General features: G+C 39.8%; 3 protein-coding genes across 3 annotated transcripts; 1 reads left to right on the top strand and 2 right to left on the bottom strand.

Annotated features, from left to right (window-relative positions):
• Nucleotides 1–2,702, bottom strand: LOC135709329 (ataxin-8-like). Its single transcript, XM_065231640.1, has 3 exons — nt 2,693–2,702; nt 2,358–2,570; nt 1–239 (listed from the first exon to the last, which is right to left on the bottom strand). The coding sequence occupies exons 1-3, from the start codon at nt 2,700–2,702 to the stop codon at nt 1–3; spliced, it is 462 nt and encodes a 153-aa protein (XP_065087712.1).
• Nucleotides 2,703–6,468: 3,766 nt separating this feature from the next.
• On the top strand, nt 6,469–7,797 carry LOC135709286 (cytochrome c oxidase assembly factor 7 homolog). Its single transcript, XM_065231592.1, has 2 exons — nt 6,469–6,653; nt 6,829–7,797. Exons 1-2 carry the CDS (start codon nt 6,554–6,556, stop codon nt 7,524–7,526), a joined length of 798 nt encoding a protein of 265 aa, XP_065087664.1. The 5' UTR covers nt 6,469–6,553; the 3' UTR covers nt 7,527–7,797.
• Nucleotides 7,798–7,858: 61 nt separating this feature from the next.
• On the bottom strand, nt 7,859–9,243 carry Arp10 (Actin-related protein 10). The gene is made up of 2 exons (XM_065231591.1): nt 9,078–9,243; nt 7,859–9,014 (listed from the first exon to the last, which is right to left on the bottom strand). The coding sequence occupies exons 1-2, from the start codon at nt 9,146–9,148 to the stop codon at nt 7,943–7,945; spliced, it is 1,143 nt and encodes a 380-aa protein (XP_065087663.1). The 5' UTR covers nt 9,149–9,243; the 3' UTR covers nt 7,859–7,942.
• Between the last annotated feature and the right edge of the window lie 2,942 nt (nt 9,244–12,185).

Genomic DNA, 12,185 nt, shown 5'->3' with positions numbered 1-12,185 from the left:
CTATATGCTGCTACCAGCTGCGCCATTGTCGTGACCGGACCGAGGTTTCCAGCCTTGGTCACGGCTACACGAATTAGCGATGCAGCTCCCACGGGTCATTTGTTTATGCTGCTGCTGCTGTTTCTGTTGCTGCTTTTTCTTTTGCTGCTGCTGCTGTTTCTGTTGCTGCTGTTTCTGTTGCTGCTGTTTCTGCTGCTGGTGGTGGTCCGTCACCTCCAAAATTTCTTTTGCTGCTGTGTCTGTTGCAGCTGTTTCTGTTGCTGCTGTTTCTGTTGCTGCTGTTTCTGTTGCTGCTGTTTCTGCTGCTGGTGATGGTCCGTCACCTCCAAAATTTCTTTTGCTGCTGTTTCTGTTGCAGCTGTTTCTGTTGCTGCTGTTTCTGTTGCTGCTGTTTTTGTTGCTGCTGTTTCTGCTGCTGGTGATGGTCCGTCACCTCCAAAATTCGTTACAAGAATGACTTCAACGAGCTTAGGTACTTCATATTTATACCTGCTAACCTATCAAAATTCTCTAACCAATGAGATTCCGTTTACATACGGACTATCATGCTTCACGCTCACTCGATTCTACTCATTATTTGTTCAACTCTAACTCTATCTACTACATTCTTCCCCTCTTCTACTCTCCTTAATTGAGGACAGGGGGCATTATATTCACCCATTTGGGCGAATTTCATTTACCCTCTCGGGGGGACTTTCATCTATCCTCTCAGAGATATTTCATCCATCAGGTGATAATTATTTTCAAACTTGCCACACTGATATTTATTTCAAAATTATCAATATCTGTTATCATTATTCATCAAAATGACTACCTATTTCAATATAATCATTGAAATCAGTGTCACCAATTTCAACCGCGTACATGAATATTACCGTTCTATTCAAGTTTCAGATGAATTAATTATCCATTAGGTCATGGCTATTTATCCATTACGTCATGGTAAATTTCTTCAATTTACTTTTCCATCCATCATGTTGTATCAATTCTTATTTACCATGAATCAGGTCATGGTAATACTTATTAACCATCCACTATACCATCTATTTTGCCTTGAAGTTTTCTAGCTTCGTGAAATAATACATATTTTGCCTCGGAGACCTTTCACTCCGGAAATTTTCAAGAATTATTATTATTATTATTTTAAGCATAGTATACCATCCTTCACGTCATGGTAAATTTCTTCAGTTTACATTTTCATCCATCATGTCGTGTCAATTCTTATTTACCATCCATCAGGTCATGGTAATTCTTATTTATCATCAATCAGGTTATGGTAATACTTCTTTACCATCCACTATACTATCTATCTTGCCTTGAATTTTCTCCTTTCGTAAAATAATACATATTTTTTTTTCGGAGACCTTTCACTCCGGAAAATTTCAAGAATCCTTATTATTATTATTTTTAGCATAGTTTACCATCCTTCATGTCATGTTAAATTTCTTCAGTTCACATTTCCCTCTATCATGTCGTATCAATTCTCATTTACCATCCATCAGGTCATGGTAGTTCTTATTTACCATCCATCAGGTCATGGTAATTCTTATTTATCATCAATCAGGTCATGGTAATACTTCTTTACCATCCACTATACTATCTATCTTGCCTCGAATTTTCTTGTTTCGTAAAATAATACATATTTTGCCTCGGAGACCTTTCATTCCGGAAATTTTCAAGAATACTTATTATTATTATTTTTAGCATAGTTTACCATCCTTCATGTCATGGTAAATTTCTTCAGTTCACATTTCCATCTATCATGTATCAATTCTTATTTACCATCTATCAGGTCATGGTAATTCTTATTTATCATCCATCATGTCATGGTAATTCTTATTTACCATCCATCAGGTCATGGTTATTCTTATTTACCATCCATCAGGTCATGGTAATTCTTATTTACCATCCATCGGGTCATGGTAATTCTTATTTACCATCCATCAGGTCATGGTAGTTCTTATTTACCATCCATCAGGTCATGGTAATTCTTATTTACCATCCATCAGGTCATGGTAATTCTTATTTACCATCCATCAGGTCATGGTAATTCTTATTTACCATCCATCAGGCCATGGTAATTCTTATTTACCATCCATCAGGTCATGGTAATTCTTATTTACCATCCATCAGGCCATGGTAATTCTTATTTACCATCCATCAGGTCATGGTAATTCTTATTTACCATCCATCAGGTCATGGTAAGTATGCTGCGAAAATTTTCTAAGTTTTTTTTTTTACTATCTCACTATACTCACTTTTACACTATATGCTGCTACCAGCTGCGCCATTGTCGTGACCGGACCGAGGTTTCCAGCCTTGGTCACGGCTACACGAATTAGCGATGCAGCTCCCACGGGTCATTTGTTTATGCTGCTGCTGCTGTTTCTGTTGCTGCTTTTTCTTTTGCTGCTGCTGCTGTTTCTGTTGCTGCTGTTTCTGTTGCTGCTGTTTCTGCTGCTGGTGGTGGTCCGTCACCTCCAAAATTTCTTTTGCTGCTGTGTCTGTTGCAGCTGTTTCTGTTGCTGCTGTTTCTGTTGCTGCTGTTTCTGTTGCTGCTGTTTCTGCTGCTGGTGATGGTCCGTCACCTCCAAAATTCGTTACAAGAATGACTTCAACGAGCTTAGGTACTTCATATTTATACCTGCTAACCTATCAAAATTCTCTAACCAATGAGATTCCGTTTACATACGGACTATCATGCTTCACGCTCACTCGATTCTACTCATTATTTGTTCAACTCTAACTCTATCTACTACAGAGCAGTTCAAGGCTTTTTGTTAAAGCCGCTCATCAATCCCGAAGACAGCCATCGGAGGTCAATTTCACGGTAATTTTCGGATAAAAACCGTGTACGAATGAGTATGAGATTAAAAAATAGCTGACCACGAAATCAGGGTGTGAGTTGGTTTTGAATCCCGTTTTTTTTAATAGAACGGCCAAAAATAGACCAACCGGTGCGTACGCACACAGTTTGATCTATTTTGGCTTGATCCTTTTAATTTTAGCTGCGATTCAAACGTGACATAAATTTGGATCTAGATCATGTGGTGTTATAAAGATTTATACCGGTTTTTTAATAATCAAAATCAAAATTTTTGTGTAAGACTTATATCTTTTTGAATATCTAAAATTTTTTGAGTCTTTAAAATTCTTTTAAAAAATCATCTTCAAAAATGTCTTATGGATACTCTTTCGATTAATGTTTCAATTTCCCCACCGTTTTTGGCTACCCATGAATCGATAAACAGTCGATGGCTCTTTCTGGTAATGCCGGGGGAATCGGGAAATACTTTCTAAACATTATTTAACTTCCTGGATTTTCTTCCAACTTTCCCCTGGAGTTTTCTATTTACGATTCCTCTCGGAAACTTATTTCGACTTCTCTTGAAAGCTTCTTCAGCCTTCGCTTGAATGATTCTTCCCGGAACTTCAGGGATGCTTCTAGATTTTGATTGCGGATCAACACTAGCTGCAGGAACTTTTAAAAAAGTTCTGAAACTTCAGAAAAGTCCAGACTTTTGAGTGAGTTTCGATAAGTTAAAGAAAGTAGCTTCTGTTAAAATTCTAAAACCCGGTCCAGCGAACTCCAGTGAACTTAACGAGACATCATAAATATTTTGGATACTTCACAAGGCCAAAGAACTTCTGGAAAATTTAATGGCTTTCAGGACAGTTCCATTAGTTTCAGGAGAATTGAGAGAACATTAGGAAGCTCAGAGAACATCAGGACAATCAGATCAGATCAATAAATTTCAAGGAAATTGCTGAAATTTTAAAGGAGTTCCGAGAAACTCAGGCAATTGCCGAATACTTCAGCATTGTTCCGAGGGGCTCATACAAATTTAAGAAACTTAAGGGAAGTTACACGAACATTAGCACATTGTGAGAACATTTTATGGGAAGTTCCGTGCTATTGATGGCAGTGTCGATAACTTTTAAAAATTAGAAAAATCGGGAAAATCAGAGAACTTCAATGTTGATGTTACAATAAATTCAAGAAAATTGTGAGAGTGTTTAAAAAATTTCGTAATCTTCAAGAAAACCTAGAAACCTTCAAAGTTGATTAGAGATATTCCGGTAGTCTCATTATAATCAGGGAAGTTCCAAGTTTCAAAGATGATCAGAGTACTCCAAAACCGTCCAAAACAGCCCGAAGAAATATGGAATATTCCTAAGTGCATTTCAGGAATGTTCCAAAAATTTCAGGAGCTTTGCGGGGTCTTCAGGGATGTTTTATGACCATTTGGAAAATTTTCTGGATCATTAGAACATTCCCCAAGAGCTCTTTCTTCCGGAATTGTCCTTGTTTCTTTCGACTGTTCCGTAAGCGATCTGGCTTCCAACTTTCTCCAGATTTATTTCCATTCTACCTTAGGAAGTTTCTGCCAGCGTCTCCAGGAAGTTTGGTCCGTCTTCTCCAGGAAGTTCAATTAACCTTCTCCCAGAAATTTCTTTCATCTAGTTCTGAAATTTTGTCCAGTTGGTTTTTTTTTTTACTTTTTTTGGAAGGTTTTTCCGAGCTTCTTCTGGCTTCCTCTAAAAATGGCTCCTTCTGGAATTTATTTCCGGTTTCCGAAACTTTTCTGCCTTCCATTGAATGTGAAATCCAATTTTTTTCTGAAATTTTCTTTAAATTTTCGCCAGAAGTTTCTCAATTTATGTCTTGTAAGTTCCGCGGATGTTTTTCCAACTTCTCTCAGAACCTTCCTCAAATTTCCTCCAGGAGACCTTCTTTCTCTGGCTCTTGTTTTCAGCTTCCTCCAGAAGCTAATTCAAACATTCCCCGGAGTTTTCTTCCGGAATTTTCCGATCATAGTCCAAAAGTTAAAATTTTCGCTTTCAAAAACGCCAAAAATATAAAATTAATTAAAATAGTAAACACCGATAAATACCGATTTTTTAAAACCTTTGATACCGATAAGCTTTAAAACATTCTGGCAACGCTGCTCTCCCCTTCAGAGTCGATGTTATAAGAACTAAGGCTGTGTTCCATTTGGTGAATTTTCACTTAAATTTGACAGATGGAAAATTTTCAAATAAACCTGCTATCCCAGCAGACTTATTTCTTGAGGGGGACGACTCTATCTACGATGCAGAAAAGATTGTGTTTTGCTGTGGCTAGCTGCACGCACGCTGAGTAGATAGAAGGAAGATTTATGTCGATTTTGAAGATTTCCTGCAAAAAGATGATGAGCGATGCAAGTAGATGCGACAAATGAAAGATGATTTTTCGAAGATTGATTCGCTAGTGTGAGATTTTTTGAGCATCTACAATTGAGATTTAGATGTGTCGCCCTCCTCGTTATTTCTGATAGACAAGGAATCAACTATGACAGACGCTTTCTCGAAAATCGGCCGATCAACAACAGAGGGATTTTCGAACATCTTAATTTATTTTCGAAGTGTCAAATTTAAGTGAAAAATTTCCAAGTGGAACACAGCCTAAAAAACAACTAAATTCAAGCTGAACATTGAATTAGGTCCTAAGTTGCATTGAGAGATTCTCTTCGTCGACTTTCTCTTTGTATCCCCACGGCCATGTAAAAACATTCCCAGGTATTTTTAGCACACAGATTGATAAAAGAAGTTTATATCTAGGATCTAATACGACAATTACAACAAGAAACGGGTATGTGCTCAAGTTATTAACGAAAGAGAAAGTCGACGATGAGAATCGATCAATGTTACTTAGGACCTAATGCAATGTTCAGCTTGAATTGGTGGTGACGACACCGTCAAAAAATTTGCTCTTCCAGCAAATTTAGACAGTTTCTTATGGGGATTTTCGGTGGAGTTAAAGGATAGTACGCCATGTTTCACGCACAGTCTAACGTTTGCTTATGGATTTTCTCATAGGAGTAAAGCGCTAAAGAATCGCCGTCAACGCCAATTTATCAACAAACGTAAAAAATAATGGCAGTGGTGCCAGAATTCATGAAAACATTGGCTTTTTATGCGACGGATGCGTGTTAGTGGGTGTTTGAAGTGTGTTTTTGTGGGTGTTAGCACAAGGTGGCAGAGTGACTTACCCCCTGGTCCCAAGCTAATCGATGCACCCCTCGAAACATAGGAAAATCCACGAGCCCCTCATTTTATGTACAAACTTTCATGGCAAATCAAAACAAACATTGTGTAGTGCTAGAATTTCGACTAGAATGGGGTACGTTAATCGATTTGGGACCAATAGGCTAATCAAGTATAGTGAGCCAATTTAAAATTTCGCATTGATTATTGGTAAAACTTAATCGCTCTCTCTCTGAGTAAGTCTCATCGACCGTATGTTATTTCACGCGTGGCGCGCCCTTTCATCTTTTGCCTCTTTTGCCCCTCGTTTATAGCAAACCGAGAGCTGCAGGTGATAAACGTCAATACGGGCACATCAGTGAGACCTCGAGTGAGACCGGTGAGACCATCACTCGAATCGTGCTTTTTACAAGCGTTCGGGTCACAGCCGTCACAGGCAAAACAATCACCGCTGTCGGTAGTGTCGTAAGATTTTGTGTTATAGAAAAAAAATCCACTCTTTTTCTGCAAAACCGGCAGCTTTACAATGTCGTTCGACTTAAAGAACGAATCGGACGTCAAGGAGTACCTGGAGAAACTGGGCATCGAATATCGATTCGGATGCTACTCGGAGAAAAAAGCGGACGGTAGGTAAACATTGGTTGCGTGAATTTCATCACACCATCAGTGGCAAAAACATAATAATATTACACAACACACCCCGTTTGTCGATCGGCAAAAGGATAATCATTCTTTGTATTCCTGATCCGAAAGGTCAGCGAACTGAGGGTGGATTTATTGTTTTGATTTATTTTGTTGCAGTTTGCCATCTTCTCGGTGACTATCTGGAGGGCATCAAGAAGGATTTCGATAAAGCAGCCAAAGTGTACCGGTCCAACTGCGACGACTATGGGTATGCGAAAAGTTGCCTCAAGTACGGGAACTATAGCTTCCTGGGCAAAGGACGTGCCTCGGACAAGGGTGACCCTGTGAAAGCATACCAATACTACGAAAAGGGATGCCAACTCAACGATCCGGATGCTTGTTTACATTCCGGACTGCTGCTGGTTTCGAAGTCGATACCCAAGGACATGAAGCGGGACGTACCGAAGGCATTTGAGTATCTGAAGAAGGCGTGCGGAATGAACAATGCCAATGCTTGCTTCTATCTTTCGGGTATGCACATTTCCGGTGTGTTGAAGGATGAATACAACACAGCCAAGGTGAAGGAAGAGCTGGAAAAGAAGGAGAAAACTTCGCCGGGCAGGGCATCATCGCTACCGGATGGGGCGTACGTAGTGGAGAGGGATATGCACAAAGCTTTCGAGTTTGCCTACAAAGCGTGCGAGCTGCGAAACATGTATGCCTGTGCCAATCTTAGTCAAATGTACGCCAAAGGGGATGGAACGGCAAAGGACGAGAAGAGTGCGGAAAAGTACAAACAAATGGCCATGGACATGCAGGACGAAATCAAGAAACAACAGCAGCTCAACTTCCAGCAGGGTCTGAATCCGACGTAAGGGAACATTCCGGCAAATCCGCCGACAAGAAGGTGAGTAGAAGAGATACCAACAACCACCCAATTTTTGGTCATTCTCGTTTGCAAAGTTTTCTCCCATATCCTCGTGTGCGTTGTATGTACCTACGTTCCTGATTGTACCATTATATTTCTACCGCTTGACACCGCTGCTGAGGAGAGCATATAGAGAGTCACTGACTAGAAATGAAACAAATTGACGGTTATCCAAATTTAGCGGAACTAAATAAAAACGCTTAAGTGGAATGTTTAAATTTGGTTGTAGTTATGTTGGAAAGAAATTAACCTCTTTATAGTCCAGTGAGTAGTCATCAATAATTTATTAAATAAAGTGTGCAGCAGAAGTAGTACAATAATATATTATATAGAGGGTTATAGATTCAGAATCCTTCGGTACTGCTAGATCCTTCCATGCGACCGTGTTTCATCATAGTTTGTAAAGTCCGACAGCTGTTGGCTTTTGCTGTACGCTTCCCGAGCGATCGACTTTGACAGTACCAAATCCGTCGCTCCGTAGATGGACCCTCCAAGCCAAGCGGTGAAATTCGCCTTTGATGGCGGTTTGTGGAATTTGAACGTCTTCAGAAATAGCTTATCTCTGTACTGTTCGGACTGGAGCAGTGCCAGCAACTCCGCTTTGAGACGCGCTGCCAATCCAAGAACCATGCTTGAACCCCCAACGAGAACGATATTTTCTGCCAATACCTTTCGCATATCCTTTGGACACTTCAAAATTGAGTTCAGAACTATATTCGCCAAATTGAGGTGGTCGTTATCCTCGGGGAACAGTACTTCGAATGCAGTCTCCCGCAGAACCCCAGAGATCTTAATCACTTCGTCTCCTTTGATGGGGTAATCTACATCGGGACAAGCTTGGAAGCTTTCATTCATCCGCCACTTTACAGCTCGTTCTTTCGTGGTTACAAAGCACGTTCGAACCTTAATGTCTTCAACCACATAATCCGTCAGCAAATGCTCCTCAACCCCGTTCAGAATCAACTCCCCCTTGATCTGCTCATGAACAGCTTCCGCGGCCAACGGTTGAGCTTCCCAAGCAAAAACAGCTTGAACTCCGCTGTACACTGGAACTACGGCCGCCTCCTTGTACCCAATATCGACCACCAGCGCGGTATCGACAGCCAGCGTGGCCAAAACGACTAAATGCGTCGGAACGTAGAATATTGATGAAACGTCAAAGTGGCAGAACAGCGCCTTGGCCAGATTTTCCCGTATCAGCGTGGGACATAGAACAGATTCCACAATCACCACCTTTCGTTCCTTGGGGCTGACCAGAACGTACTTGAAAAAGATGATCTTCAAAAACTCCACTATCTGGTCGTACAGTTCCGCCTCGCTGGCATAGTCGAAAAGTTTCTTGTTCGGTGTCGTTTGGCTGGCACTTTTCGCCTTGTGATCCAACACCTCCGACGGAATGATGCTACGGGGGTGGGGTTCGCCAGCAAAACCCAATCTGGCGGAAGGAAAAGTAACATTATTTTTTCTATGTTGATGCAGCGAACAATGTGAAACTTACTTGGTGAATGCATAACCCATTTCCAGCACGATGGCTGGCTTCTCCTGAAGCACCGAATCGAAAAGGGGCATCTTGGGATGACCACGAATGCAAGCACTTAACTTGTAAGAGTGTTAAAACTAAGTTTTAACTTAATTTTAACAACTTTTTACTGAACTCTTGAAAAAGGTAATATTTTCGTCCAAAAACAAAACGCTAATGACATCGAATCAGTTTTTGATGAAGATATTTGACATTTCAAGCTTAGGTGACACCCCTGATGCTTAACCCCATAACTCATGTGGTAAAACTTGAACACGTTAAAAGCAAATAAGCCATTGTGTGCACTGATAAAATTTCAAACATCAAGACCAACAATTGAAATGGCCTTAACTCTATTTTGTAAACAAACCTTGTAAGGCCATTTTCTCGCGAACCAAAAGCTTCATTCGCAAACCTAAACCACAATCGGGTAGAGGAGAATTTTCCCTACCTGTTCATTATGTTGGTTTTCCTTTGCAGACTTCGGTTCGCGAGAAAATGGCCTTACAAAGTTTGTTTACAAAATGGAGTTAAGGCCATTTCAATTGTTGGTCTTGACATGATTTTTTGCAATGTGATCAACATATCAGGCGTAACATTTGATAACGGCACAAAAACTTTTGTAGACAAAAGTTGTAAGGCCATTTACACGCGAACCGAAGTACGCCACCGCAAACCAATATAATTATCGGAGAGGGGAAAATTTCCCCCAGCCGATGATGTTGTTGGTTTACGTGGGCGTTCTTTGGTTCGCGTGTAAGGGGCCTTACAACTTTTGTTTACAAAAGCTTTTGTGCCGTTATCAAATGTTACGCCTGATATGGTTGGACACATACTTAATATGTGTACACATAAAAGCCATGTGTAACCACACATACTATTCATTTGACTCATAAATTTCATGTGCGCTTCTGGGAGGATTCTGTTTATGTGTGGTCACATGAAATTCATGTGGAATTTCACATGGAAATTCGTCAATAAAAATGTGTGGAATTGTATTACACAGCAAAAAAAAAATAATATCGATCAATGTAATTCAAGCTGATGTATGAAATAATAATGATGATGCAAAAAACAGATACAATATCACCGACAAACCGACATGAAACTTAAACTTAACTCTTGATCGAGAATCCATAACGGCGGATTCAAATGTGCAGCGATCCCATCTGTCAAAACCGTAGAATTTTTTATCTAGATAAAAATAATTTACCCGGAATAGATTAGACACGAACCAACTCATACATTTTGTATGCGTGTTCGTGGCTAGGATAAACATTTTTCGCGAACACGGCGGCAGATGTCAGTTTTCTGCTTTGATCAGAAATTTGATGATACTTTGTATGGTCATTCATGTCGGTTTGTCGGTTACATCAATGGATGTAATTTTGTTCGCAAAATCGATGTACATCGTACAACGTTATATTACACAACCGATGGATTGACCTGGTTGCAGCAGTCTGGATATAATATTCAACAACTTTTTTTTCTGTGTAGTGTATGAACAGCTAAAAAGTAAAGCCCTACAGTAACCATAGATATTACCATAGATGTAACTCTAAGACTAGAAGCACAAACGAAGTGACAGACGACTAACTGGCGAAGAAATCCATTAAAATAATGTGGTTCACTGTAATAGAATTTTCTTGGAAGCTTGTGCCATCATCCACCACATGGGTTAGTTTTTTTGTTTTGATTTGAACAAAGTTGATTTTGTGTACAATGATTCTTTGACAGTGTGCAAAGAGTGTATCATTTTGTCATTTTTTTATGCATTTCAGTTTTGAGTAGAGTGAAAGAGATAGAACCAAAACATTCTAATACATTTGGTGAAAATGCTAGTACAATCCAGTAGTAGTGTTGCCATGTGGTACAGTCTAGTAGTAGTGGTGTTGCCATCTGGTACACTGAAAAATTGAAATAGCAGGTTAGTCACCAAAGTTTTCGAGCCGCTCCGTCTGTCACTTCGTTTGTGCTAGAAGGTCCTGAAAAAAACGTGCTCAACTTTTTGGCTCAGCTCTGGTACTCTCTTCGGTCCCAAACTAATCGATTCACCCCTCGAAACATAGGAAAATCCACTATCCCCTCATTTTATCTGTCAAACTTTCATAGCGAATCAAAATAAACATTGTGCAGTACTAGAATTTCAACTAAAATGAAGTACGTTAATCGTTTGCTTGGGACCAATAGGCTAGTCAAGTAGCGACTTGAAAATACTACTTAGCTAAAAATCCTTTGAAAAGCCCCTGTCGAGCTAGTGGGACTTTACTAGGAGTAAAGAGTTGCAGAGTCGCCGTCAACGCCAATGCTTATTTTTGTAATGGCCAATGCTGCAAACGTAAACAATTACTATTTGTGTGAATTTCTCGGAAATGAAAACTCCTTCAAGAAAACGAGGGGGGCGACACATCTAAATCTTAATTCAAGAGCAAATTTTCATTATGTCGTAAGTAACATTCGCACCAATCCGAGAGAAATAAATAGTTTTGTTTTGATGACCGAAAAGTTATTCCTATTTCCAATCAAACCATATAATCGCATAGTGATAGCAATGTTTAACATATTTAGCAGGGTTTTCTGTTACTTAAGGCAAACGGCATCTCCATAGAAATCGGGTGACTTAAGTAACATCGAAAACTATTTTGATCGGAAGGTGATTACGCCAAAAAGCAATTTGACTGGTAAATAATTTTAAAAATGGGATGTGATCCTATATTCGGACAGTATATAGTGTAATAGCAGGAGCATCGATTGACACTGATAGCTCGACTTTGTTTACCTTTGTTACTTTGGACGTAATGAAAATTTGCGCTTGAATTGTAGATGCTCAAAAAATCTCACACTAGCGCATCAATCTTCGAAAAATCTTCAATCATTTCCCGCATCTACTTTTATCGCGCATAATCTTTTTGCAGGAAATCTTCAGAATCGCCATCAATCTTCTTTCTATCTACTCAGAGTGCGCACAGCTAGCCACGGCAAAACACAATCTTTCCTGCATCGTAGATAGAGTCGTCCCCCTCGCAAGAAAACCAACACCATGATTGTGTAGAGAAAGAGTCCTCCTCCGATAAAATTAGTGGCTTA

This window comes from Ochlerotatus camptorhynchus, unplaced genomic scaffold (assembly GCF_037179485.1).
Source record: "Ochlerotatus camptorhynchus isolate MF236.1 unplaced genomic scaffold, CSIRO-AGI_Acam_v1.1 ptg000357l, whole genome shotgun sequence".
Lineage (NCBI taxonomy): Eukaryota > Metazoa > Arthropoda > Insecta > Diptera > Culicidae > Ochlerotatus > Ochlerotatus camptorhynchus.
This window is presented reverse-complemented; position numbering and strand designations above follow the sequence as displayed.